The sequence below is a fragment of the Punctularia strigosozonata genome, assembly GCF_000264995.1.
Source record: "Punctularia strigosozonata HHB-11173 SS5 unplaced genomic scaffold PUNSTscaffold_3, whole genome shotgun sequence".
NCBI lineage: Eukaryota > Fungi > Basidiomycota > Agaricomycetes > Corticiales > Punctulariaceae > Punctularia > Punctularia strigosozonata.
In genome coordinates this window covers 2,306,016-2,331,458 of record NW_006767435.1, presented here as the reverse complement: position 1 = coordinate 2,331,458, position 25,443 = coordinate 2,306,016, and the positions used below count along the sequence as shown (strand labels likewise).

The 25,443-nt window shown below is 53.6% G+C and overlaps 8 protein-coding genes across 8 annotated transcripts; 5 read left to right on the top strand and 3 right to left on the bottom strand.

Moving 5' to 3' along the window:
• Positions 1-352: 352 nt before the first annotated feature.
• On the top strand, positions 353-3,176 carry PUNSTDRAFT_99280 (uncharacterized protein; the record flags this gene model as incomplete). Its single annotated transcript, XM_007381401.1, has 17 exons — positions 353-808; positions 861-956; positions 1,010-1,081; positions 1,137-1,214; positions 1,264-1,310; positions 1,361-1,526; positions 1,573-1,735; positions 1,785-1,809; positions 1,861-1,984; positions 2,035-2,060; positions 2,110-2,217; positions 2,280-2,433; positions 2,490-2,517; positions 2,572-2,599; positions 2,673-2,851; positions 2,905-2,945; positions 2,989-3,176. The coding sequence occupies exons 1-17, from the start codon at positions 490-492 to the stop codon at positions 3,174-3,176; spliced, it is 1,842 nt and encodes a 613-aa protein (XP_007381463.1). The 5' UTR covers positions 353-489.
• Positions 3,177-3,674: 498 nt separating this feature from the next.
• Positions 3,675-5,915, top strand: PUNSTDRAFT_83796 (uncharacterized protein). The gene is made up of 8 exons (XM_007381400.1): positions 3,675-3,896; positions 3,946-3,979; positions 4,033-4,285; positions 4,339-4,802; positions 4,862-5,400; positions 5,450-5,637; positions 5,690-5,811; positions 5,873-5,915. The coding sequence occupies exons 1-8, from the start codon at positions 3,829-3,831 to the stop codon at positions 5,900-5,902; spliced, it is 1,698 nt and encodes a 565-aa protein (XP_007381462.1). The 5' UTR covers positions 3,675-3,828; the 3' UTR covers positions 5,903-5,915.
• An 865-nt stretch (positions 5,916-6,780) lies between these two features.
• On the top strand, positions 6,781-11,087 carry PUNSTDRAFT_62414 (uncharacterized protein; the record flags this gene model as incomplete). Its single annotated transcript, XM_007381399.1, has 5 exons — positions 6,781-7,087; positions 7,151-7,908; positions 7,969-8,055; positions 8,119-8,286; positions 8,373-11,087. 5 exons carry the CDS (start codon positions 6,781-6,783, stop codon positions 11,085-11,087), a joined length of 4,035 nt encoding a protein of 1,344 aa, XP_007381461.1.
• Positions 11,088-11,275: 188 nt separating this feature from the next.
• PUNSTDRAFT_61901 (uncharacterized protein) lies at positions 11,276-12,976 on the bottom strand (the record flags this gene model as incomplete). Its single annotated transcript, XM_007381398.1, has 7 exons — positions 11,276-11,725; positions 11,784-11,861; positions 11,912-11,942; positions 12,004-12,309; positions 12,362-12,624; positions 12,682-12,746; positions 12,802-12,976. The coding sequence occupies 7 exons, from the start codon at positions 12,974-12,976 to the stop codon at positions 11,276-11,278; spliced, it is 1,368 nt and encodes a 455-aa protein (XP_007381460.1).
• Positions 12,977-13,920: 944 nt separating this feature from the next.
• Positions 13,921-15,171, top strand: PUNSTDRAFT_125055 (uncharacterized protein). The gene is made up of 5 exons (XM_007381397.1): positions 13,921-14,181; positions 14,252-14,358; positions 14,413-14,516; positions 14,582-14,682; positions 14,757-15,171. The coding sequence occupies exons 1-5, from the start codon at positions 14,030-14,032 to the stop codon at positions 15,109-15,111; spliced, it is 819 nt and encodes a 272-aa protein (XP_007381459.1). The 5' UTR covers positions 13,921-14,029; the 3' UTR covers positions 15,112-15,171.
• A 57-nt stretch (positions 15,172-15,228) lies between these two features.
• Positions 15,229-18,967, bottom strand: PUNSTDRAFT_132077 (uncharacterized protein; the record flags this gene model as incomplete). The annotated part of the gene is made up of 4 exons (XM_007381396.1): positions 15,229-15,412; positions 15,468-16,099; positions 16,152-16,229; positions 16,280-18,967. The coding sequence occupies 4 exons, from the start codon at positions 18,965-18,967 to the stop codon at positions 15,229-15,231; spliced, it is 3,582 nt and encodes a 1,193-aa protein (XP_007381458.1).
• A 694-nt stretch (positions 18,968-19,661) lies between these two features.
• PUNSTDRAFT_142138 (uncharacterized protein) lies at positions 19,662-22,045 on the top strand. Its single transcript, XM_007381395.1, has 8 exons — positions 19,662-20,011; positions 20,070-20,176; positions 20,223-20,329; positions 20,381-20,493; positions 20,553-20,801; positions 20,851-20,914; positions 20,970-21,645; positions 21,705-22,045. Exons 1-8 carry the CDS (start codon positions 19,842-19,844, stop codon positions 21,929-21,931), a joined length of 1,713 nt encoding a protein of 570 aa, XP_007381457.1. The 5' UTR covers positions 19,662-19,841; the 3' UTR covers positions 21,932-22,045.
• A 312-nt stretch (positions 22,046-22,357) lies between these two features.
• PUNSTDRAFT_62929 (uncharacterized protein) lies at positions 22,358-25,178 on the bottom strand (the record flags this gene model as incomplete). The annotated part of the gene is made up of 10 exons (XM_007381394.1): positions 22,358-22,398; positions 22,453-22,526; positions 22,577-22,600; positions 22,658-23,091; positions 23,139-23,381; positions 23,445-23,780; positions 23,842-24,072; positions 24,128-24,385; positions 24,437-24,587; positions 24,628-25,178. The coding sequence occupies 10 exons, from the start codon at positions 25,176-25,178 to the stop codon at positions 22,358-22,360; spliced, it is 2,343 nt and encodes a 780-aa protein (XP_007381456.1).
• Positions 25,179-25,443: the final 265 nt, after the last annotated feature.

Sequence of the window (25,443 nt, the reverse complement as noted above, 5' to 3'; positions counted from 1 at the left end):
TTATGCCACAGCAAAAAAAAAAAAATTGCGCACGCCAAACCGTTTCATTGAACCGCCAATTGATTCCAACCCCGTTGCGCGGAGGGACGACAAGAGATTTATGGAAATTCACATGAAAATCTAGAACGACACTCGCCGATCCGACTGTATTAGATACCAGATGTCGATTGCACTTTCATATGCATATCCCAGTGCTAGTCATCCACTGGCGATGTTACACGACGAGCTGAAGCAGTTACCGGCGACTGCGTGCCGCCACTGCCGCGTGAATTTGCCGGATTAGACGGGCGCTTGTTTCCCTAGTGCGGAGTGACAGCCATCCGGAGCATCCCACCCTCGAAGTCCGAGGTATATAGCTTTCGTTGATCGATCCAACTTTTGAAGCGCGCGAATATACTCAGGCTCAGGGCTGTGAGGCTTAAAAGGCATTCTGGCTGGGGTGTGTGTGCACCCCTTTTCAGCTCAGGCCGGCCGTCTATACCGGTAATAATGTCGGACGTGCGCCAACGCCGCGCGGAGCCTGCTACGGGGTCCAAATCCAACGAAGATGCCACAAAGCATGGTCCCTCGAGTTCCGCTGCCAAAAGCCGTCAAGGGCTGAGCACGTTGGCTTACGTGGCATTAAGCTACGTCGCTGTCGGTGTGGCGTACCTTGCTCTTCGTCGTCCGCAGATATCCAGGTCACTGCCGCATGCGTATGCAATATGCTCACCGGAAGGCGCGAAAATATACACGGCTGATGATCAAGGACCTCAAGTGCAGTGTCTTGTGGTTGATGGAGACCGCTTCTTGGATGTTGGGAGCATTCGTATGTGGCTACTTCTACGAGCCAAACTCTCAATCTCAACCTTTTTGCGTAGAATCCGTAACTGAGAGGTGGCAAACTCACGGGAACGGGGAGAAGCTGAATGTGCGCTTCATAGAGTCCAGTTCTATCGTAGTGCCGGGTTTGAGCGGTACGATCATGGACACCTTCGTCAAAAACGTCCAGCCTGAATAACCACGGTAGATTCTCATGGTCACACGCTTGAGTACGGTGCGAGCCGACAAATACCTCTGGAGAGCGCCAAGAGTAGTAAGGGTACGCCTTTCGCGCCGTATTGTACACGGATTCGCCAGTTCATGATCGACTTCAGAGGCTGTCAGTCTCGTCCGCGAGTACATATTGTCCAATCCCGATATCCTGGCGAACTCTTCCAAATTCATTGAGGGCTGTATGTACTGCCAGACGCTGAAGGAACCTCGTGATTGATGGAATCATAGGGGGGTGGGATCATACGTCCTGGCCCAGGAGCGAATGGCCCACTGCTGTGCGTCTCAGTTCCAGTCATAGACATGTCACTAAAGGATGGCGTTCTAGGCTGATTTCGACGAAGACCCTTTGGTCAAGGGCAGGCCCGTGGTCCTTCAGCAGAAAGATGGGCATGCTCTGTGGGTTTCACCGAAGGTTCTAGAGCAGATGACCCCAATTCCCTACGAAGTCGAAGGTGGTTACATCCGGCGCGATTCTTCAGGACTTCCCACTGGTATGTTCCTGATAATGATTCAGATGTGGCGCTCATTCTATCTTAGGCGTTTTCCTTGATAACGCCCAGGAGCTTGTGAAACGTCCGGCCCTTACAGACGAAGACCTGCTCAGACGCTTCCAAACAACCGTCAACGATGCACATGCGCGAGGCTTGACTACTGTACACGATGCGGGTTTCGATCCCACATCATTGAGCTTCTTCAAGCGGTAAGCCCTTTAGTGAGGTCTCCCTGATATAGTACCGAACTTCCTTAAGGCAGTCGGAGAAGGCACCTTTACCGGTGAGATCGGACACGGATTTTCTGAGTACCTGCTGACGCATCATCGGTCAGATCCGCATTTACGGGATGACTTTCTTCGACGAAGAGGCTCCGTATTGGGGAGACACGAAGCCAAAGCTGATTGACAACGGCACGACCAGACTCACCGCTCGCAGTGTAAAGATCTTCGCGGATGGTACGGTGCCTTCTATCCGAATTCGTCAAGCGCTCACCTGCTTGATACAGGTGCCCTCCGCTCCGGAGGGGCTGCAGTAGGCACTTCGAGTCTTCGCCTGCCACCTTAGCTGATTAGACCCTAAGCTTTATGAGCCGTATACCGACAATCCGAGCACAAAAGGTTTCATGAGACTATCCTCCGAAGTTCTTACGACTGTCATACCGCGTTTCTTGCATGACGGGTGGCAGGTGGTGAGAGAGCTCTCCCCATGTACATGTCACATTTGTGGTCTTGACGAATGGGACTCGACTAGAACATACACGCAATCGGCGACAGGGCAAATGGCCTCGTGTTGGATGCCTTCGAATCAGCTCTCAGTGGAGTGAACGTGACGGCACTTCGACCGCGACTCGAGCACGCTCAGATCATGACAGAGGGCGACATGAGTCGCTTAGGTCGCCTAGGAGGTATGAGACTCAACCCAATCTCTCCCAGTGAGGCAAGCGCTGATGTCCTGTCACAGTCATCGCCAGTGTGCAGCCTACCCATGCGTGAGTTCTTCAACGCTCAGCACTGTCCATCCTTTCATGCGATTGGGTGATCAGGATTTCGGATATGTGGTATGCGGAAGACGTTCGTGAACATTCATCACATCATTTCCACTGTCGTACGCAGCCTTTTCTGACACCCATCTGAATTTGCTCAGCGTCTTGGACCCGAACGCGTCAAGATGTTGTACGCATTCCGGTCAATGGTGGACCGCGGGGCCAGAATCACACTTGGCTCTGATTTCCCGGTGGAAGATCTAAACCCTATGTCTGGTTTCTACGCCGCAATCACGAGGCTATCTCCTTCTGGTACATCGCCCAAGGGTTCTGAGGGCTGGTGCGTGTTATAACTATCATCCGCAGTTCACTTCTAACCGATGCGACTTGCAGGTTTCCGGAACAACGCCTGACGCGCGAAGAAGCCCTCAAAGGTCAGCCGCATCGACAACTCTCATAGCTATCTAATATTCGCAGCAGGGATGACCTTGGATCCCGCCTATGCCTCTTTTACTGAAGACATGCTTGGATCCATCACAATTGGGAAACGCGCCGACTACGTGATTCTTAACCAGAATATCATGACGATCCCAGTCCCGTCCATCTTACAGACAAAGGTGCTCGCCACCGTTATCGATGGTCGACCAGTTTTTGGTACAGTTTAGTATTGGCGTCCATGCGATGTCTGCCGTGGGATTTGGGAGGGTCAAACGACAGCGTCTGCGAGCCTGTCAAATCTCCGTGTACACCTCTCGCGTGGCTGGCTAGCGTCAATGCCATGTTTTTCAGATTTGGGCGTGGTATTTTGTGCAAACTTGCAGTTGAGATTGGTCCCGTTGTGGATGAACGAAGATTATCGTGCATCCAGAATGTTGTATTGATGACCAAGAAAACAAAGAAAGTACGGACAGACAAGATGACGTTCGATGGTTTAACTTAGCACAACTTCCGACTTCCATCCCACCTACTCCTCTACCGCTGCCTACGGGCACAACACACTGTGCTTCATGCAGGAAGGGTCGCTTGCTTGATACCGTACACGATATGACCGATGACGTCTCGAGTTCTTCATATGGCACGACATCCTTGGCTGCGACAGAGCAGGCGTCGGCGCAATTCCAGTCTACCAAAGTATCAGCACATAAGAGCAAGCCACAGGAGGGCACACAACAAACGGATCCGGCTACTGGGCTGTTAGGGACTGTCTCCAATAGTGAGAAGTCGAGCCCACCCGACTCCTTTCCTTCGTCGAAGAACAGGAGGTTTCGACCTGGCGCAGGGATCCTCAACGACATTCGGTCTCGCCTGCCTTACTATATGAGCGATTGGAAGGACGCGTACAACTATCGCGTGGTCCCTGCTATTGTGCTCATCTTCTTCGCGAAGTAAGTTTCGACCCGTCTGCCTGTTAGTGATGACTAACGACCAACGTAGCGTCTTGCCAGGAATTGCCTTCTCATTAGACTTAGTGAGTCGTGGCTAGCTGGTGTGCTGATGTATACTGATACTCTTTCTACACAGATAGAAACCACTGAACAGTATGGTGTCGCAGAAGTCCTGTTATCATCCTTCATGGCGGCCTTCATATTTTCAGTCTTCGGTGCTCAGCCCCTTTGTATTGCTGGTGTGACTGGACCGATCACAGTGCTCAACAAGACTATCTTCGACCTGACGCAACGAGGCGACCCTGCGACGAGGCCGAATTATCTTCACCTGGTGGGATGGGTATATCTCTGGGCTGCCATATTCCACTGGATTACCGCCATCTTGAACTGTATGTATTGTGAAAATACGATCGCTGGAAGCATCGCTCATGACCAAAACAAGGGTGCAATTTTCTGAGATACGTGACTTTGTTTTCCTGCGACATCTTTGGTTTCTACGTGTCCTGGGTGTATCTCCAGTACGGTGTTCAAGTCGTCACCCGCCAGTTTGTCAGTGCTCCGTCAGAAAACGGGCCTTTCGTCGGCATCATCCTCGCGCTCCTTATGCTCATTACTTCATTTCTGTTCCGATCGCTGTCGCAAACAACATTCTTCCATCGCCATGTACGTCGCTTCCTGGCAGACTACGGCATGCCGATATCGCTCGTTGCCAGTTCCGCAATGGCCTACTGGGGAAGATTCAATGCCGCTAACCCATCCACCTTGCCTGTGAACGGGGCTTTCCAGCCTGCCGGTGGGCGCCAGTGGCTTGTCAGGTTCTGGCAGTTAGACGGAAAGTGGGTCGGCATAGCGTTCCCCTTTGGCGTCGTCCTTTGGGTTCTGTTCTTCTTCGACCATAACGTGTCGGTGAGTCCATGGAAATCCACCTTCGTCTTAGTCTCCCGCCTGATCAACCTTGCATGCAGTCCTTGATGGCACAGGGAACACAGTTTCCTCTCAGAAAACCGCCCGGCTTCCATCATGACTTCTTCCTACTAGGCATCACTACGTTCATAGCCGGGCTGATTGGCGTGCCGGCTCCAAATGGATTGATACCTCAGGCGCCTATACACACAACCTCCCTCCTCGTCATGGGCAGGCCATTCAAGGACGACAAGGAGGAAGCGGTGCCCGCGTCTAGGGCCGGAACTGCCACTCCTGGCAGCGTTAGTAAAGGCAAGGAGGCGGCGTCAGGAACGGACAACCAAATGCGCATTAGGAGTGCCTCGCCGAACGTCACCGCTCGTCCCGAATCACTTGACAATGAGCACAATCATGGGCACATATTTCATGATCCCGAACCTCCGCTGGATCCTGCGACAGTCGATCGTCACGAGGTGCCGATCGCGGTAGTAGAGCAGCGACTTTCAAATCTTGCTCAGGGTGCCCTATGCTTGGTCCTCCTATCAAAACCATTCCTGCATATACTGCACCTGATTCCTCGTGGGGTCCTGGCAGGTTTATTGTATGTATCAATCTGGCCAGGACGTCCGAAACGACTGACAGGTCCACAGCTGGTACATGGGTGCCGACGCTTTGGAAGGAAACGGGATAACTCAGAAGATCTTCTATTTCTTTCGTGACAAATCCCTCATGTCCCCTTATGATCCTTTGCACAAAGTCAGGAAGTCACGAGTCTTGCTGTTCGTTGTCGCGCAACTCATCGGATTCGGCGCTGCATTTGCCATAACCCAGACTCAAGGTTGATTTGTATTGCTGTTATATGCACGCGGTGTCGCTGAATATGCATACAGCCGCTATCGGTTTCCCGATTGTCGTTTTCCTACTGGTTCCCGTAAGGACGTACCTCATCCCTCGACTACCACTCACACCGGAGGAGTTGGCTACCCTAGACGGCCCAACGGCTTCATCGTTTGTACGTGGTCGATCGCGGGCTTTTCCACGTCGTAGTGACTGAGATCACCAATTATGACTAGACCATGATGTCGGTGGGGGGCTCTGCATAAACGTAAACGCTCAGGTCCATGCTACGTTTGACATGTATACGCTCCTTGGAGCCTTTTCGCGGGCCCTACCTAGTCTCTGATTCGAATAGAGGTTTTGCCAATTATATTTCGTGTCCCAAGCACGTGCTTCCCGTACCAGTAACGTTCCCAGGCCTGTGCTGCTGCACGTCAGAAGGCGCTGGACACGAGTGAGCGTTCTTTGCCTTCATTGACCCCTGATCGCTGTAAGCTGCTCCGCGGAATTGCTGGCCACGGGACTAAGTTTTGAACAGCGACGGACTATGCTCAATGGTTCTGCGGTGGATCATGCGCTGTCGGAGAAGCCCACCGACGGGGAAGTGAATGGAAACCATGCAACCTCGGATGACGGCGATTCCTCGATTGTTGGGGACACCTCATACTCCAGCCGTATGGATGAGATACTAGGCAACGACGAAGAGGATTCTGATTTGGGAACCAAGGACGAGGAGGGTTCTGAGGGTTTCGTGTACGAGGGTGTGGACGCCGTGCCGGCAGGCGGTTACCGGGAACAGCTGCGGGACGTTCTTGGCCTTGAACACGACGAAGATGACGAGCTGGAGGTGGAGAAATCCCTGATTCACGATGATGACTACCATAGCACCTCAACACATGTACGCCCTCTCGGTATCCTCCTCTTGCATTTCGTTAATCGCTAGTTCCTCTAGGATCTCTCGCCCGCCAGTTCAACAAGACCTGTCCCTGTTATCATGACACCACCTCGTGTGTCGTCTCCTCTACCGAAGGGCACGCCATACAAGTTATCAAGACCATTCCTTCACCCAACAGTGTCCCGGCTGCGTTCGTTCACGCCTGGAACTCCAGACAACGCTGCGAGCTCTCGCTCAGAGGTTCAAGATATGATCTCTCCCGAACCGTCACACTTCTCCGCGATATCACGGTCTTCCTCTCTCTCGAACCTGCGTGCTGCCGCAACCAATATCTATGCCGGCCATGAGCGACCAATATTCTTGTGGACAAACTTGCGCTCAATATCAGAGCACGTGCAGCCCAATACCTCCCAGAAGGCGTCGACCTTGCTTGGGTCGTCACTCACGGGGACGCCAACGGTTCTTTCGGCCAATGGTATGATATGTATAGGTACCAGCAGCGGCAAGACCTGGGTCTTTGATTTCAAGCAGACCTTGAAATGCGTATGTGGTGGAAGTGATATAGCGGGTAAGGTCCCAGCGACCATATATCTGTTTTCTGGTCCTGATAATGTCCTAGGATCTGTCACTGCACTCGCCTTGTCGCATGATCACACGTACCTGGCTTGCGGACATGCTCACGGCCATATATTCCTGTATGACCTGAGCAATCCAGATGTACCTGCGAGGACCGTTCTACCGACTTCCCTTGTGAACGTGGCGTCTGGGAGGCAAGAGGGACATTTACTGGGCACTCGGATTGTCAGCATCGACTTTATTGCTGGCAGACACACCGCTGTTGTATCATCGGACGACAGCGGACTTTCCTTCTACCACAGTCTTGGCAAGGTGTTGTTCGTAGCCGCCAATGACACGCTGCGCATCTTGGGCCGATACCCCGAAGATGATCCCGGAGAACATATTCGCGACGCCAAACCGGCAGGACTGGCACCTCACCATCCTGCGGCGTCTCGTCGACGGAGGGAAAGGAGGATGAACACGACGCTAGCGATGGCCCCATTGCCGTTAGGCACAGGCCCTAGTCCCACCGACGCATATAACGTGGTGGCATTGCTTACTCCGATGAAGCTCGTGATTGTGGGCCTCAAACCATCCCCAAAGACATGGTACAGACGTCATAGGGATGAGGAGGATGGAAAAGGCAACAGATCTCGGTGGAGAGGTACCTTGGCATGGTTTCCGAGTATGCTCACCAGTGAATCCGAAAAACATACGCCTGCAAGTTCAAGGCTATGGAAACGAGCGCCCAAGGAAGAACCACGGTTCTCGTTGCCGGTTCTAGCATACTCCTGGGGGCCCACACTGAGATCGATTGAAGTCTCAGCCACGTCATCCCGACAGCAGGCGAAGAATACCAAAACTGGGAAGCTTACAGAGATTGAAGTGGGATCTCTCGTATTCCGCGAATTGATCTCCTGGGAGGCCGGTGATGACATCCTGGCGTTGCAGTGGTTGAACGTCAATGTGGGTTCGTTCTCTTTGCTTGCTCCGTCAGGCTTTAATTGAATATATTACATCATTCTTTAGCAAGTCCTCGTTGCGACCACCGAAGAGCTCGTCGTGTACGACATTCGTATGCGCAAACCTGTTGAACGCAGCCGTTTTGACGTCTCGTCTTTGGTTTCGCCAACACTTGAACACACAGTGAATGGCGGATACACTTACTCTCATGCAGTTGGCGACGTGGCCCACAGCGTGCGCGTGTACAAAGGCAAGATCTTCTTGCTCGTCAGTATTTGGTCAGCATCCTCGAATTAATCACTGCTCACCACACGTTCCAGACGCACCATGGCATCCAAGTGGGTACGCTTCTGACATGGGCGGATCGCATACTCGCTTTCGTGCAAGGAGGGGATTTTATCAGTGCCATCGAGCTTACGCGAACCTTCTATCTTGGAGAGGCACCCGGGAACAGGAATGGGTTGCCGGATGATCCGGATGAACTGCGAGAGGTTGTTGGCACGAAACTACGGGAGCTCATGAACGCTTCGGCAGCCTATGCATTCTCTGAGGATCGCATGAGGGACAGTACGCATCTTACGTCGGATGGTCGTGGAGTGGACCGTACAACCCTTTTTGAAGAGCTTGTTTCCGCTTGTACTCGGGCTTGCATCGCACTCGACAACTTCGACTTCCTCTTCGAAGATCTCTTCCAATATTACGAGGAATCGGGTATCACCCGTATCTATCTTCTCCAGCTGGAGGCCTTCATCCTGGATGGTCAAGTCCGTTATGTTCCTCCTCGCATCACGCAGCGCCTGGTAGCACTCCACGACGAAGATAGCAGACCAGATCTTGCCGAACGCGTTATCTGGCATATAGCTCCCGAGTGCCTCGACGTCAGTCAAGCGCTCGTTCTATGTCAGAGGCACCACCTTTACGACGCGCTCATATACGTTTTCACCCGCGCAGTGCAAGACTACGTTTCGCCTGCAGTCGAGCTTCTCGCCCTCGTGCGGCGGGTTCAACAATACCGCAGGTATAGGAAAGAGGCGACGGAAGGTGAACATGTGGACCCTTCCGAGATCGCCGCTCAAGATGACGGTATCGAACCTATCCTTATTAACGCCTATAAAATCTACCCTTACCTTAGTGATACCCTTTCCGGCCTTACATACCCAAGCGAGGAACCTATCGAAGAACCAGAGGCGTCACGAGCAAAGCAAGGCGTATACTCATTCATCTTCGATGGACGCTCGAGGATTTGGCCAGAGGGCGAAGGAGGCGAGCTCATCCTCACCGCCGAGGAAGAGGGCGGCGCCGAACCAACGTACCCTTACCTTAGACTCCTGCTCCGATTCGACACCGAAGCGTTTCTTCACTCTCTGGACATCGCATTCGAAGACGCGTACCTCAATGATGAACCTCAAGGCATCAGCCGGCTTCTCATTGTGAAGGTTCTTCTGGAAATTCTGTCCACTCCCGACCTCTCCCCCTCCGATATCACCTTCATCAATATATTCATCGCTCGCAACGTACCGAAGTATCCGCAATTCATACGCATGCCGCCCAGCGAACTGGAAAGTATCCTCGTAGCCCTCGCTAAGGACCCGGACGAAAGCACGCGGGAGGATAGGCAGTTAGCCGCGGAATACTTGCTATCTGCTTACACCCCTCATCAAACAGAACGCGTCCTCAGTATGCTAGAGAAAGCTGGGTTTTACAGGATACTCCGATCATGGCATATGCAAGAACGGCAGTGGGGCCCGCTGCTTATGGCCCACGTTCGTGACCCCGAGCTTAGCACTCCGGATCTTTTCAAAGGTAGCGAGGTGGTCCTGGCCCGCGCCTTCCGTGCAAACAAGAAGACTTGCCCTCCAGAGCTCCTCCAAGACGTTAAGCTCGCCCTTCCAACTTTCTTATTGTCGGAGGTATCCGCAACTGCCCTTTTGCTCGACAAGCACCTTCCGCAATTGCACCAGCACGCTGTTGACCTCCTTGACACCGACGAGGGCAAATTCGTTTATTTGCAATACCTGCTGGGCCCTCCTCCAGCCGACGACGACATGAGAGAACATTCTCGACCTGGCCCTCCCACCACAAAGCTATCGAAGGAACTCTGCAGCCTATACGTTGAGTTACAGTGTCGGTTACATCCCACGGACACGATCGCCGCGCTTGCCTATCTTCCAGAGGACTTCCTGGACTGGACTGAGACCCTGTGGACATGTGAAGACAACGACGTGTTCGACGCTGTCGTGTGGGGCTACGACCGACAAGGCCAACCCGACGTCGCGCTAAACAAGGCAGCCGAATTTGATAAGCGATTAGGCATCCAAGTCGTAGATACCTTGAGCGGACCGAATCTAGATGAGGAGCGTCTATTTGCCGCTGTCGAAGGCATGGAATCGGTCGCCAGGGTGGCCGTTGCCGTCTGCGTTGCGCACTCGAATCCGCGGAGTAATGCCAATCCTGTCCCGGAAGATCTGTGGTTCCAGCTACTCAGCAGCCAAATCACCTCCGTTCAAATTGTAGCGGGCGCGCTACAGCACCTTCCGTCCACAGATGGTGCGGCCGCGGCCGCCCTTGATCGACTTCGGGCACTCGTCCAGCAGACATTCTCCTCGCTCATGACTATGGCGCCGAGCACCGCCGTCTCGTTCCCGCGGCTCTTCAAGCGACTCGTCGAGTCGCCAAAACCGGTCACCAGTGGTGGAGGTGCGATGGCATACACCGAGTTCCGCGTGATCCTTACGGGCATGCTGGACACGTACCGCTCGGAAGGCGACATGCTCGCCATCGCTAAGCACCTCGTCGACCGCGACGTGTTCGAGACAATCGAGGAATTGTGCAAGGCACGTGAGAAGGGTTGGAAGGCGAGCAGGGGAGTGTGCGCCGGGTGTAGGAAGCCGTTGGTAGATCATGCGAATTGTAAAAACGGTGAGGGCGATGCTGGGGATGGGACGCCCGAACAGTTGGTGGTGTCGCGAACGGGTGTCGTTTATCATCGTCGAGCCGATTGTTTACCTTCCACTTTAGACGTTTCGCTGCCGTGATTAGGTAGCCATTAGGTCACCACATATGTACCATGAGTGCACTTTGCTAATGCTAATCGTAATTTCTACTAGATTGTTCTGCAGAAATCGGTATTCCCGGGCAAACAGTATGATACAGTCGTTAGTTTACAATATTGAAGTTGAAGCATCCGCACTGTTGTACGTTTTGATATAACCAGCGGGGACGATCAGCACCACGGTACGTCCTCTTTGATCACCTCCTCCAGCGCCTCCTCAAAGATCGCGCATCCCTTCTGCATATCCTCCTCGCCGATGTTGAGCGCCGGGATGAACCGTACCACCTCATATACGCTCGTCGTCAGCAGTAACATTCCCTTCTCCACGCATCGCTTCGCGACCCTGCTCGCCAGGCCCTTCACGGCATCAGGACGCCGGAGCGGATCACGCTCGCCGCCGACGGGCGCGGGCGAGGCGAACTCCACGGCGACCATCAGCCCCTCGCCGCGGACATCGAGGATCTGTTTTCCAAAGTTATCGTCCGCCTGCAGGCGGCGGAGGAAGGAGAGGAGTTCGGATGAGCGCGCGGCGACGTTGTCGAGGATCGGTTCGGAGCGGAAGACGTCCGCGACAGCGACAGCCGCGGCGCAAGAAACGGCGTTACCTGCGTATGTGCCACCCTGGGAGCGCGCGAGGTTACTGTCTGGGCAAAGCCAAGGAGAGCGCGTAGGGACGTACCATTGAGCCGGGCTTGAGCTTGTCAGTGAGCTCCTTGCGGCTGATTACGCCGCTCAGGGGGAAGCCATTGGCAAGGCCCTAGGAAGCACGTTAACCGATGATCGTTCAATTTGTAGATCGGTATCTACCTTGGCGATGGTCAAGATATCAGGACGGACACTGCGAAGGCAGACCAGTCGCATCAGAAGTAACTTATGCTCAGAATCAAGCAAACACCTACCCGCTGCGTTCGATGGCGAACATCTTACCCGTCCTGCCGAAGCCGCTCTGTACCTCATCTACGATGAGCAAGATACCGTGCTTATCGCATACCTCCCGCAGCCCCTTCAGGAAGCTTGTCGGGGCCGGTACGTACCCGCCCTCGCCGAGGACAGGCTCGATGAGGATGGCAGCCGTGTCCTTCGGTGCAGACTGCTGCGCGAGGACAAGATCCAGCTGGTAGAGTGCGAGCTGGGCGAGCTCGTCCGGCGAGGTGGAGGCTGGCAGAGAGAAGTGGTGGAAGTAAGGGTAAGGAATGGTGAACACGCTGTGGAGATCATGAGCATGCATGCTGAAACAGAGAAGCAGGGAGGCGCGACCTAGGCATGAGCGGAGCGCATCCTTCGCTGTAGATCGTCTTGCTCCGCGTCACGGCCATCGCGCCGAACGTGCGGCCGTGGTAGCCGCCCTGCATGGTGATGATGTTCTGCCGGCCGGTGAAGAGGCGTGCCATCTTGAGTGCGGCTTCGATCGCCTCAGAACCCGAGTTCCAGAAGAAGAAGGAGTCGAGGGATGGATCGGGCATTAATGGCAGGAGGTACTTCACGAGCTGCAGATAAGGCCCATGGAAGGCGATGGAGCACTGGACGGGGTATGAGGAGGGGGAAGCTATGGCCGTGGGTCAGAAATGGCACTATACCTGGCTGTGAACGATGTTCATGCATTGTTCGGCTGCCGCAGCACTAATCTTAGGATGGGCATGTCCTGACTTGGAGGTAAACGCGTTGGTACACGAGAGCAAACGACTGCGAGATCGTACCGAGGTTGGTCACGCCGATGCCGCAGGTGAAATCGAGCAGCTTTCGGCCATCGTGCATGTGCACATAGGACCCCTGCCCTTTGGTAACAACGCCCGGGGTGATGCGACCGAGCCCTTTGGTGACATGCGGGCCGAACTCGGCCTCGAGCGATGCAAGTTGGCTGTTGGAACGCATCTGGGTGGTCGGACGTGGACTACATCACAGGAGGCGTGGAGTCAGCGCATATATGCAGGCATTCAGATACACATACGCCGAAAGACGAGCGATGCCCGTGTTTCGCCATGCGGTAGAACGGGCACGAGTTATAGCATGCATCTTCGTACAACCTTCGTTTCTCGGAGAGCAGTATCCCGTATAAGTGTTGAAGCCCGAGCCGAGTTACAGAGACGGGGCAGCGTCCTGTCAGCGGCACCTGCCCAAGGCTGGAGATGACTCGGGACAGATGAACGGGCGTACAAGATATGCAGCAAGAGCCGGATGGCCTCCACAATGCCGTCAGGGTCTATTTTTACCCGACCAGCCGTGGGCGCGATCTCATCCTCCATCTTCACGGCTCAGCGCTCAGCAATAGTGCAACGGCAAGCCGCCCGAAAGGTCGACGAGGTTTCCAGCCAGAGGGCGTGAGTGGACAAGGTACCATCCTACATCCTGCCGTTATTAATTCTGCACGTTCGGCACGCGCATGTTGCCGGAGAGTTACAACTTACCGAGCTCAACTGAAATATCAAATCACTACCTCCACAGCTCTACAACAACTTCAATATACACATTGACACATGTTCGAATGTTCGATATGTCTTTTGGTTGTCTGGCAGAGACAAGGCTCTCGATAGCCGCGGTCGGCCGACTTGCCGCCGTTGACGGATCCATCGTACTCTTGCTGTCCATCCAGCTGGATCACAGGAATGTGAATTGGAGGCCGGATCAGTCACTGGGGACCTGGCCCCCTGGCTGATGGCAGGACGTATTATGAGGACGATCCTTGTCTAAACCCTTATGGAAGGTCTTCGACTTGAACCTCATCAATCCGGGGCGGCGGCTTTCGAGCTAGTGCAGCGTCTCCCGGGCTAAGATGCCCGGCGCTCGCGCAGGAGCTCCCTCTTGCCTCGCAGTCAGCGGGGATCTCATTCGACAGTACAACACCAAGAGCTCCAGGATATCGTGTTCTCTGTTCGGGCTCTGAAGTCGACGTTTGCTCTGAAAGCTCCCTGGCTGTTATTCCTCGATATGCTCATGCTCGGCCTTACGCTCCTTACGGTTTGCGCGCTCCTTTTACCCGGCCGCGCGTACGTTCCAGCTATACCAACCAACGACACAACCGTCTCTGGCGCACCCGATGCAACGGACTCATCTATGCTGATTTCGTGGTATTCTGAAGGGTAAGTCGCCGTAACAGACAAACATGCGCCACACGAATCCATCTCATACTCGAGTCGTCCCGTTCTTCAGATCATATGCAACCTCTGTATCCCACACGCTCATCCCGAGCGGAAGCTCGGGCTACACGGAGGGCGCGCTTGTGCACTTTGACGAGGACATGGTCGCGGAGGGGAATAGTATGCTTTTCGCCGGCACCCACACCTCAGCGGAGACCTGATCCCTTTTTTCAGCCACGACGCCGTGGATAGCCCTCGTCTCGTGTGATGGCAACGCGACAAACCCTTCCGAGACGGACATATTTACGCTCGCAAGTCAACGCGGAGCTGTGGCCGCAGTAAGCACCGAAATCCATCTGATCCAGCGGTCAAATACACCTGCTCATGTGCAAGCACTTTCCAGATACTATGGTCGAACTACTCCGTTGCATGTGCTATCCGCATCGATGCCGCCTATGTCGCCCCTCTGGACGTCTTCTCGACTCACAGTTTGACTTCCGGAAGGTCAGTCATCGTACTCTAACCCCTGCTGATTGCCTCATCAAGTATTCTCACCGATCAATCAATACAAACTTCAGGAATCTGGACAATACGTTCCTCCGGGCAGACCGGTTACATTGGCAGTATAGTTCCTACGACGGCGATCAGCTCACCAAAGCCGCCTCCGCCGTGCAAGCCGGCATCCAGGATCCTGAATCGGTCCAGCCGGGGTACATTATCGCGAGTTTGTATGCGGACGTCCCCACCAACTCCAAGGTATGGACGAGCACCACTGGATTGTCATCCTCGACATCGGGAGGTGCAGCTGCGACGGCGACGGCTGCCAACGGCAACAGCGCCAGCTCGGGGACAAGCACTGCTCATAGTACGCGGTTCACCCTGAAGTACTCCTGTATAGCTGCGCTCTTGTCCATCGTGGCTGCGTCCGTGTAAACCGTGTCTGTACGACTGCCTAGTAGCCAATGCGCGTTATCAACACACATTATGTTATCCGAGCCTACTAGTCGCACCGCACCCTCCCGCTTCCAAAACCCAGGTCATACCCCACTTTCAGGCGCCCCAATGCACGAAAAGCGCCCACTCGTACGCACTGAATCCCCGGTTTCGGAGCTTCTGGACAGCACTGTCGAGCGCGTACGGTACAATATCGAAGTCAACCACCCCATCCTGCGACTCGAATAATCGTTTGTACACATGCTTGGCGACGACTGGTCCTGCATCGTCTGCCATCGGCCTACAAGGCGGCGTCAGTCGACGACAAAACACACGTAAAGTTACGGTGTCCTCACCACATGGTCGCAACAACGCTGCGGAAGCCGGTGAAGAGTAGAGCAGCGGCGAGGTGAATGACCTGGTCGGGATGCAAGCTGTCGCCTTTGCCCGTGTCGCACGCGCTCAGGAATGCAAAGGTGGCGTCGGGCAAGTTGAGCTTCATCAGCTTCTCTATCGTCAGATCGCCATCCCCGAGCTTGAAGGCGCTCTGGAGCGGGTCTCTGCTGTTTTGAACACCGTGACATGCGAGGTGAAGAACGGTGCTCTCCGAGAGATGGTGGATCACACGGGAGATCGTTGTTGGCGTAGGCGGCTCTTGCTCTCGTTGCACGATGGTGGTGATATTTGGCGGCAATGCTTCGGCCACAGCATGGATTTCCTCCGTGACACCATCTAAGATCTCGGTCCTGCCTCCATAAGCCTGGGGTTCTGCTACAAGGAGCGCCCTGACGTCCTCGGTTTTCTTAACGGACGGTTTTCTTTGAGCAATCAGCAGAGCACTCAACGTCTGAGTGTACGAGGATACAAAGTACTGTGACGTGTTATGGGCCTCTTCTGATGTGTAAGTCCCGGCAGCGTGGAGTGGAAGGAACGAGAACGGGCCAGTGGGCAGCCAGGTGAGTCGAGGTCGAGCGTGTCCCTTGCGTGGCTTGCAGCAGCAGTTAGAATCAGTACGAGAAGAGTTAGTAAGATGGAAGCACCTTCAACCTCAGTTCTCGAACGATGGGTTCGACGATAGTAGTCCAAAGCCTCTCAAGAAGTGTTATCAGGAATTCCTCCTAGGTCCATGAGTGAATAACAAGCCGGCGAATTATGAACTCACACCTACCAATTTGTCGTCCGATTCATCCCCGTTGTCGGCACTAAGTATATAGTCAGCCTCGCTGGGAGATGAGCGAGGCCTATCTTCGAGTGTGATGGTCACTTCGCGGGCTCGGCGACGAAGCAACCTAAACTTGATGCTTTCGCCTCGTAAAGAGGCTCCCAGTGCGTGAGCAGTGGTAGCATTCATCAACGGAAGTACAATATGTGCAGCAGGTCGATCATGCTGGATGATGATTGCATGCGACTCGATCATGCCGGCGGTCAATATAACGACTGGCCCCGAGATGGCTGCCTTGGCGAGCTCGTCGAAAGGTTCCGGGAGCAAGAAGCGTTCGTACCCGGGTATGCTGCGTACTTTAGCTACCAGCCTGTCGAACTCTTCACTTTGGCGGCGCCTCCTAGCTGCGTGCTCAGTATGTCGGGCATGCACCGCCGCATTTGCCTGAACAGTTTCTGGCATGGAGTCTTCCTCGAGCAAGCGCGAGAGCCGAGCGAGCTCCGAGGAAAGATCGATCGGGAGTTCGTCGAATCGGGTGCGAAGGGACAGGGCTTGAGACCAGAAAACCGCTCGACCCTGTTCCAGCAGTTCAACCGCTGTGATCAGTCTACCGAGGCGCATGGCCAAGGATGATGCACTGGTGGTGATTAGCTGGGAGCCGTCTAGCGCTGACAGACGTCTCGAGGGATCAAGACCGAGAACTGCGATACGTGGCATGAGCCCGATCGCGTTTTCATACGCCTCGAGAAGATGGGTGTATATTTCGTATATTTCAGGTCCATCGTACTCTGACAGCACTGCTTCGAGTTCTTGTAGATGCGCCTGGGAGCGAGGCAAGCGCTCTCGTAATGATCCGAAGGGATATGAAATCGCTTTACAGACATAATCCACTGAAGCTGAAAGGTCAAAGAACGGCCTATCCTGCTTGAGATGATGTTGCGAGAAACGGAAGAGGACATCGACACGGTCGCCTGTACCCCATGATAGAACCTTCTCTGCCTGAACCAGTATCGAGTGCATCTCAGCGGCTAAATCCGGGTTTGGAGACAATTCGTGAACATGATACAGTGCCCGGTGGAGGTTGAGCAACGTCCCGAAACGGTTCGGATGCTGTTCAGAATGTATCGCCGAGGCCTTTCTCATAAGCTCAACCGCTTCATCGAGAGAGGCTGTGTCTTCGTACTGCTCGTAACGGATTAAAAGGCAATTGGCCAGGTTACTGAGAGCCATTCCATGCCCTGGATGGCGTTCGTGGCGCATTGACAGCGTTTCTCGTAAGAGATTGATTGCTTCTATGAGCAGGATCGGATCTTGGCGTCGATTATGCATTGCGGAGAGAGAATTGGCAAGGTTGTTCAATGAAATGTCGCGATCCGGATGAGTTTCCGACTCGATCTCGAGGATGTCTCTTAGTATTGAGATTGCCTCATCGAGCGAGGAAACGTCACCAAAGTGCTCGTAATGCATCCTTAGGCAGCTCGAGAGATCCCTGAGCGACGATGCACGATCCGCATGCCCTTCTGTATATAAGGCGACAACCTCCCGGCGAAGAGCGATCACTTCATCAAGAGCGGCAGCGTCCAGAGTACGATCGTATCGATCGACGAGGGCGTTCGCAAGGTTGGAAAGAGAATTTGCGCGAAGAGGATGTCCCGGTGCATGGGTGGATGCAACCTCTCTGGAGACCGAGATCGCTTCTTCGAGGGCAACGAGGTCTCCGACATGGTCAAACTGGATCCTGAGAGCATTGGCCAGGCCAACCAGTGCTGCACCACGACTTGGATGGTCAGCAGGCAACAGTTCCAGCGCATCTTTGTAGAGTGAGACAGCTTCATCCATATTTTCAACGTCTCCATGTCGCCGCACGTGCGTCGAGATACTGTTCGCCAGATTGTTGAGACAAGCAAACCGATGAGGATGAGAAGGAGGGGCAAGAGATAGGGCCTCTCTGCGTACGCTCATGATTTCCTTGGATATATCATCGCGCCCTTCTCGCGCATATACATGTTGAAGGCAACTGGCCAAGTTATTGAGGGAGGCCACGCGACCCGGATGACCCATTGGGTGTAGATCCAAAGCTTCCCTGAAACGGAAAGTCGCTTCACTCAGCGATTCAGTGCCTCCGTAACGCTCATAACGTAGCACGAGGGACGTTGCAAAGTTCCTAAGAGCGGCACCACGGTCTAAATGGGGCCCGGGTCGTAGGTTTTCCACCTGCCGATGGACAGCAATAGCTTCCTCGAGTAAATCACGGTCGGTATGACGGAACTGGCACTCCGTGAGCATCATAGCGAGGCTGAAGAGGATTTTCGCTCGCTCGGGATGCTCTTGCCCCAGGAGTATTATCGCCGCCCGGAAAAGAACAGTGAACCTGAGAGCGTCTACGATATCCCCGTTGGATATGTAATAGTTGAAATGTTCGACCCCATTGGAATGAAGAACCGAGGCGAGGGACAAAATTATGTTATCTTGAGATACCGCCTGGCTCGGGCAGAGTACGATGGCCTGAACGTCGCAGATACCGTCACGCCTTTCTTCGTATCGAACATAGGCATGGCAGATGAAGCCGTCTTCTTCCGAGTGATCCCTCTGCGCTATGTCCGGATGTTCGATGTCCATAACGAGGGCATCCTCCATTAACTCGACGACCGATGCCACCGAATTGTTGCGAAGCGGGTATTCTGGTGGGAGCATGTGGGCCCATCACGACGAGGCTGTGTAAGCAGGCATACCGTAGGTCAGAGACCATTTATAACTAGCTGCATTCAACGACGTGCATGTTGACAGGCTGTCTTGGTTTGGGCGCGTATTGCCGCCGACTTGGTACGTGAGCCTTACATAGCGAAGATCATCCGCATTCACTCACAGCAGTGTAAGAGATGTGTGGCATCCATTGTAACGGCATTGCCTTGAGCTATGATGAGATTTGTTATCGGTTTGGTGAATCCAAGTGATGAACTCACTTTTTGCGTCAACGCTATCCACAGCAACGAGACGTCCTTGACCGGTTTTACTTTCCTCCACCTTGATGCGAATGAATGCGAGCGCCCGCAGTTCCTCCTTGTCTACTGTTAGGGAGATCATGCTGCCACTCATGGCGTTTACGGCGGGAGGTGCTGGTCCCGAGAAGCCCCTGACGAGTTCAGTGGCCCGCAGCTACGGTGTTTCTGGACCGCATTACGGCATCTTCTCTCAGCGACCTCCGTTATCGTGAGTCATAAGGATAAACTCTCAAGTTCTGGGAGCTGAGAGAGACGAAGGGCCGCCGAGGAACTTCTTGTGCTGGATTTCGTCGCCAACAGACTCGAACAGAGTGCAATAGACTGGAGATGAAGCCAGTTTCGTGATCTCATCATTCCCACAGTCTGTCGCTGGATAAGTTCGGCAAGGCGTTCCCGCGGCCTCTTCTAAGACGGCACGCCGTCTATACATGAGGCTCGCTCGTCCCCACCTTCAAGGGCAGGACACTGCCTGCAACGACGTACCCGAGGGTCAATTACAGCAGAATAGCGCTCCCTGACACCGTTCGGAGTCGCCAGTCCTGCTTTTGCTAGTCCTATTCGCGATAATGACCCGATTTCAGCTGTACTGTGTCTCTCTCCTCACCTTGTTTCTGGCGAACTCTTGGGCGTATATCCCTGCGCTTCCAACAAATAACAGTGATCCGGGCATCCAAGGCAACTCACCAAACACCTCGGACACCTCGTCTCACTTGAATCTGCATTGGTACCCTTTAGGGTGACTTTGTTCTTCTGTAGGAGGCTCCCATACTCATTCAACATATGGCCCTCTGTAGATCGTATACGCAAAATGTTTCCTACCAGTTGGTAAAGAATGGAAGCGACGGATTTAGTCAGGGCGCGCTTGTGCACTTCTCGGAAGAGATAGTGACGAACGATACGAGTACGTTCAGGTGCCGTTCATGCATTGCGGTGCTCACACTATGTAGCTGTTACGCCTTGGATAGCCCTCGTTGCTTGTGATGTCAACGCCACGAACGCATCGATGGAGGATGATATATTCACACTTGCTCGGGATCGGGGAGCTGTTTCCGCTGTAAGTGTGGTCTGGGATCCGTGGCTGGCTCCGCTGAAACATCCGCTTCAGTTGCTGTATTCCAAGTACTCCAAGGCTTGCATCATCAACAGTGAATACGCGGACCCTGCCAACTTCGAACAAGTCTTGGATATTTACTCTACAATCGATCTTGCGTCTGCACGGTCTGTTCTTCATTCACGTATAGTCTCTTGATTTCCTAACACGCCACCTGTCACATCAGACTGATCGAGGAGCGCTTTCTGGGCGTAAATCAGTCGCTCTACAGCAACTGGAATGCTTCTCGTCTGAATTCATCCTCGAATATCATCCAAGAAGCGATTGAGACCGGGAACGTGGAGGAACCGACTTATCTCCTAGCCACTCTTACCGCCTACAATGCAACGGAGGGGTCGACGACGACAAGTAGTGGCATCGCGGCGAGCTCAACAACAGCTGGTGGTCACAAACATGCCACAACGAGCTTGGCGATGTGAGGCTGGCACCTTTGGGTATCACGCATATCTGACTCGAGTTAATAGGGTAATCCTTTATGCTATCACTGGCGTCGTATCGGCCCTGTTCTGCGTCGTGATCATATCAGGGGTGAGCTTGCTCATCATCGCGACAATCAATCTTATGCAATCATTGTCACCCCTAGGCCATTCGCGCTGTCAGGCACCCAGAACGGTACGGCCCACGCTCAGCACGTCCGGGGCACCATGGAGGTCTTCCGGGGCAGACTCGCACACAGGGCCTTACCCGCGCCTTCCTGGACACATTCCCCGTCATTAAATGGCGACCACAAGGTGCAGAACCCGGGCCCGACTCCTCCGACTCTGACGCAAAACCTCTCGATGTCGAGGGCAGCACGCCCGTTGTCGCGCACCTACACAACTCAATAAGGCAAGGACACACGAGGGGAGGTGGCGGGTCCAGCGATCTAGGGCACGCCGTAGAACTTGCTGAATGGAAGATCGCGGACGCTTACTTAGAGCATGGGACGAGAAGCGTGGACAGTCACGGGGATCGTTCACCCTCATCCTCTACCAGTAGCCGTCCTATACCCGCGCTCAACCAGGCTGTTGAAGTCCATAGCGCCGAGGTCGTGCCTCCCGCGCGCCCACGTCCGTCAAGGCAGCCCTCCACCAAACAAAGTAACGATCCGGTCATGCCGGATGCCATCGGGCGCGAGACGTGCCCCATCTGCATCGTGGACTTCGAGGAGGGCGACGATCTACGCGTCTTACCTTGTGCAGGACATCATCGGTTCCATCAATACTGTGTGGACCCTTGGTTACTCGAACTATCGAGCTCTTGCCCTATATGCCGGCAAGGTGCGTTATTGCATCTTCAGTTCAAACGTCTTGTCTGAATCTTTCTCCGATGCTCTTAGACTTCCTCGCCCTAGAAGCGATAATGTCGGGTGGTGATGCCCACGAGGAACTTGAACCACCCCACGCACATTTTGCTTCAAATTCAGGCGGCGAGAACCGATCCTCCTTCGCACAGCGCTTCTCGCGCTACGTTCGGAACGCGCGCAGGAGGAGGCAGACACGACCCAGAAGCGAAGGGCGCCATCCCGAGGGGCACGACGCCCAAATTATGGACACTATCGTTTGATGCTATCTCCGCTCGTTATTCTATCCCTATCGTCCCTCATAGTAGACCTACCATGCACGCCATATCTCGCTCGATTTCTCCCGTCCTTGCATTGCATCTTCAGCTCCTGTATTTGTACCAATATGCATGCACGCTCTTGTCTGTACGAGTTCTCTTTCACTCCTGGGGTGCAGCTGACTTGATCCCGGCACCTCCGTCGAGTACATGCGTAGCGGTCTAAGGCGAGTATTCGATCAGATCGGATAATCTGTTGATAGACAATGCGATGCGTGTGTTCAATATCAACACAGATGAATGCTACATATACGTATGAGTATCTTCTGTCCGTTATGTATGTTACCAGAAACAAACTGGTTGTACGATGCGTTGATTCCCTCTAGTAGTTAGTGCATCTCAGATGTCATCCATACCACGAGCGCCAAATACTTAGAATTTCCAGTCCTCGTCCACATGCATAGCCCACGGAACTGAAGACATGGATCAGTAACGGGTTACACTTCAATACGAGTACGCCGACGCACATTTGTTGAGGAGGGTTTTCGAAAAGATCTTCTCTATAGGCACGTCATGTTTGGCACACCAGGCCGCGGTAATCCTGTTCAAGTTTTCAATGGGCGATAGAGTATATAGAGACTGCATACGGACCTCGGGTCCAAATAGTTGATTTTACTACAAAAAGGGGGATCAGACACTGATATGCGACTCGTAGGACGAGAAGTGCCAAACCTTGTGCCTAAAGCGACCTCCTTTCCAGCGTCTCGATCGTCCATCTGGAGTTTAGTGGTTGTAATTCGCTCCGTCAACTTGTCGATAGCCCCCTCGAGCTTCTCAACAGGCTTCGCCCTCTTCGGCTCATGCTTCTGGGTACCTCGCTCCTTCCGCAACTGCTTAAACTCTTCCTTGATATCCGCGATCTTCTCCTTCAGGACAGAATCCGGGTGTGCTTTCTTGCCGTCCTCGACAAGCTTCTCGTTGTCTTTCTCAAACTTCTTCTCTGCCTTTTCTATCGCTTTCTGCTCGAGCTCTTCTTCGTGCTCCGCGATCCATTCATCGTCAATATCCGATTCGTCCTCTCGATACTTCTCTTTCTTCTTGTACTTCGGCTCGACAGTGAACAGCGCGTGCCGCAACTTCATACGCTCGTACTTGAGCCCACGGATCTACGCCACGATTAGTTAACCGACAAGTCGAAAGTAGGCAATCGTACCTTATCCCTCATTTTGGCCATGGACTGATCATGAGTCTTAGGGACGGCACGTTGATGGTTACACAGGATGGCCACCATGCGATTGGCATGATTGTAGGCGTTGAGCTTCTCCTGGGTGGTTGCCGTTTCCGGTGTTCCTTCATCTAGTTGTTGCTGGAAGGTGATCGACGCGTTATAGGTACGGAAGACCTTCGCCGTTAAGCCCTTCATGTACGATTGAAGATGCTTATTCAATGTTGTAGTCTGCAGTGGACACAGAGATTAACGTTGAGCAGGGATTCCTTGACAACTTTGGCGTAGACACACCGCGACACGATCAAATAGGTTGTCGTCATCCTCCTTGTCCTTTTTGAATATGCGAATATTCTTGAAGACCTGTTCATCGACGGCCACGCGGTTATAGTAACGAATCGAGTCTTTACCAAGGAAGTCGAATATGATGAAATTCGGTGCCTCCAGCGTGACGTGCTCGCAGCGCAATGAACAACAACCAACGGTGTCGGCCTCGTCTTCTCCCTTCTCATTACCGGCACGAAGAGCTAAACGATCGATGAAGTACATGGCCGTCGCTCGTTGCCTATCCGCCATGACCTTTGTCTTTAGGTCCGCCGTATAATCCTGTCGTATTCGCTCGACATGTTTCTGGATGTACAAATATCAGATCTGTGTCCGGCTGTCGACAATTCGGTTGCAAGGAACGTACCTTGAGCTCACGAGCCTTCTCGAATTTCGCCATGTCACTCTGGCCCTTGAGCGAGCTGTTCGCGGCGAGGAAGACGTATTTGTTCTGGTTATTGATGTTCTCCTGCCAGTTCGCCAGCCAGGTGACGGTCTGGTCGTGAATAACGTTCTTCCATTTGCCGGGCATGTTAGGCACAGGTATAGGGACGCCTTCGCCGATGTTAATCGTGATATCTTCAGGTCGCACACGGTGCTAGAGTACGAGGTCTGCATGAGATGATACATGAAGGGACGGGAATCATACAAACCTTCAACGAACCCTTCTTCGGATGCTCGCCACGGCCACGGAACAGGCCTGGAGGCTCAATCCTGAAGTTACCGATCTTCTCCTTCCGGCCATTGAGTTTGCAATATGCATACGGCTCCTCTAGCTTATCCTTCTCAGCCTTGAGTTCCTTCTTTTGGGCAGAAGTCAAGGCCTTCTTCTTAGCGCGCTCCTCCTCCAGATATTCATAGATGGGTCGGAAGTCGCATAGCTTCATGTCCGTAATGTTCGTGCCATCCAACTAATTCGACAGTCCATTGAGAGATACGAAGGATATCGGGTATCTACACACCGGAGGATGTTCTTTGAGTACCGCTTTCCAGTCACGGAAGAAGTTCTTATTGAATACGGCATCCTGCGCATGGTCGCTCTCAATGAGTGCCGCATAGAACTGCGCAACTTCCTCGGATTCGGGAGGTAGGTTGACCACATTGCCTGGAGGTCTAACGGTTAGGTGTGCGTCCAACGACAACATTTGCGTACTCGCCGTTGTACTTCATTTTGACGTGAGTTGGAAGTGGTTCGTATGGGGGAGGGAACAGCACTCCGTTGTGTTCGAGAGTTTTCCATTTGATGGAACCATCGTTCTCGTCGTTCTGTTCTTCCCACCACTTGTATATCTCCTCTTCCTCCTCCTCTTTTTTCTTCTTGCTCGGTGATTTGCTATCAGCCTCCTCCTTGACTTTCGACTTTGGCTGCTTCGCGGGTTTGACGTACTCCTCCTCTTTCTTCACGGCCTTCTTCGGCGCACGCTTCTTCGGTTTCTCATCCTCTGACGAGGCCCCATCTTCTTCGACTTTGACTTTGCGCTTTTTGGCAGGGGCCCTCTTCGCGGAGACAGGTTTATCCTCGAACGTGGATTCGTCGCTCTCCTCCTTCTTGATCTTCTTCTTTGGGGGAGCTTTGGGCGTTCGAGCGGTGGAAGGAGCATCGTCATCGGAGTCATTGACTGCTGTCCTACTTGCTCGCCCCTTGGCCTTTCCGTTGCCGTTGACAGCGGCAGGGACAGTCGTGGCTGCGGTCGCACCGGGCATAGGCACAGCAGCAGTCTTCGTTTTCGCAGGGGAAGACGCGAGGGGAAGGTCATCGTCACTCGATGAGTCGTCTGAGGAGAACGGTTTCTTGCGCTTCGCCCCGCGCGCCTTAGGTGTGGCAGGCTCGGACTTCACGCGCGTCGACTGGGACTGGATTAGGTTTGCAACGTGTTAGTGACTTCGGCCAAGACGCGTATAAATTCGAGATGCATGACACATACGAGAGGAACATCATCGTCGTCGCTCATGGACGTGTCCTCGTCAT

Coding starts and splice junctions, on each gene's coding strand:
- PUNSTDRAFT_83796 (XM_007381400.1), top strand. CDS start 3,829: ATGAGCGATTGGAAGGACGCGTACAACTATCGCGTGGTCCCTGCTATT. Junction 3,980..4,032: donor TTGCCTTCTCATTAGACTTA/GTGAGTCGTGGC, acceptor CTTTCTACACAG/ATAGAAACCACTGAACAGTA. Junction 5,812..5,872: donor GCCCAACGGCTTCATCGTTT/GTACGTGGTCGA, acceptor AATTATGACTAG/ACCATGATGTCGGTGGGGGG.
- PUNSTDRAFT_125055 (XM_007381397.1), top strand. CDS start 14,030: ATGCTCATGCTCGGCCTTACGCTCCTTACGGTTTGCGCGCTCCTTTTA. Junction 14,517..14,581: donor AACGCGGAGCTGTGGCCGCA/GTAAGCACCGAA, acceptor AGCACTTTCCAG/ATACTATGGTCGAACTACTC. Junction 14,683..14,756: donor CACAGTTTGACTTCCGGAAG/GTCAGTCATCGT, acceptor TACAAACTTCAG/GAATCTGGACAATACGTTCC.
- PUNSTDRAFT_142138 (XM_007381395.1), top strand. CDS start 19,842: ATGACCCGATTTCAGCTGTACTGTGTCTCTCTCCTCACCTTGTTTCTG. Junction 20,177..20,222: donor GATAGTGACGAACGATACGA/GTACGTTCAGGT, acceptor CACACTATGTAG/CTGTTACGCCTTGGATAGCC. Junction 20,802..20,850: donor GCCACAACGAGCTTGGCGAT/GTGAGGCTGGCA, acceptor TCGAGTTAATAG/GGTAATCCTTTATGCTATCA.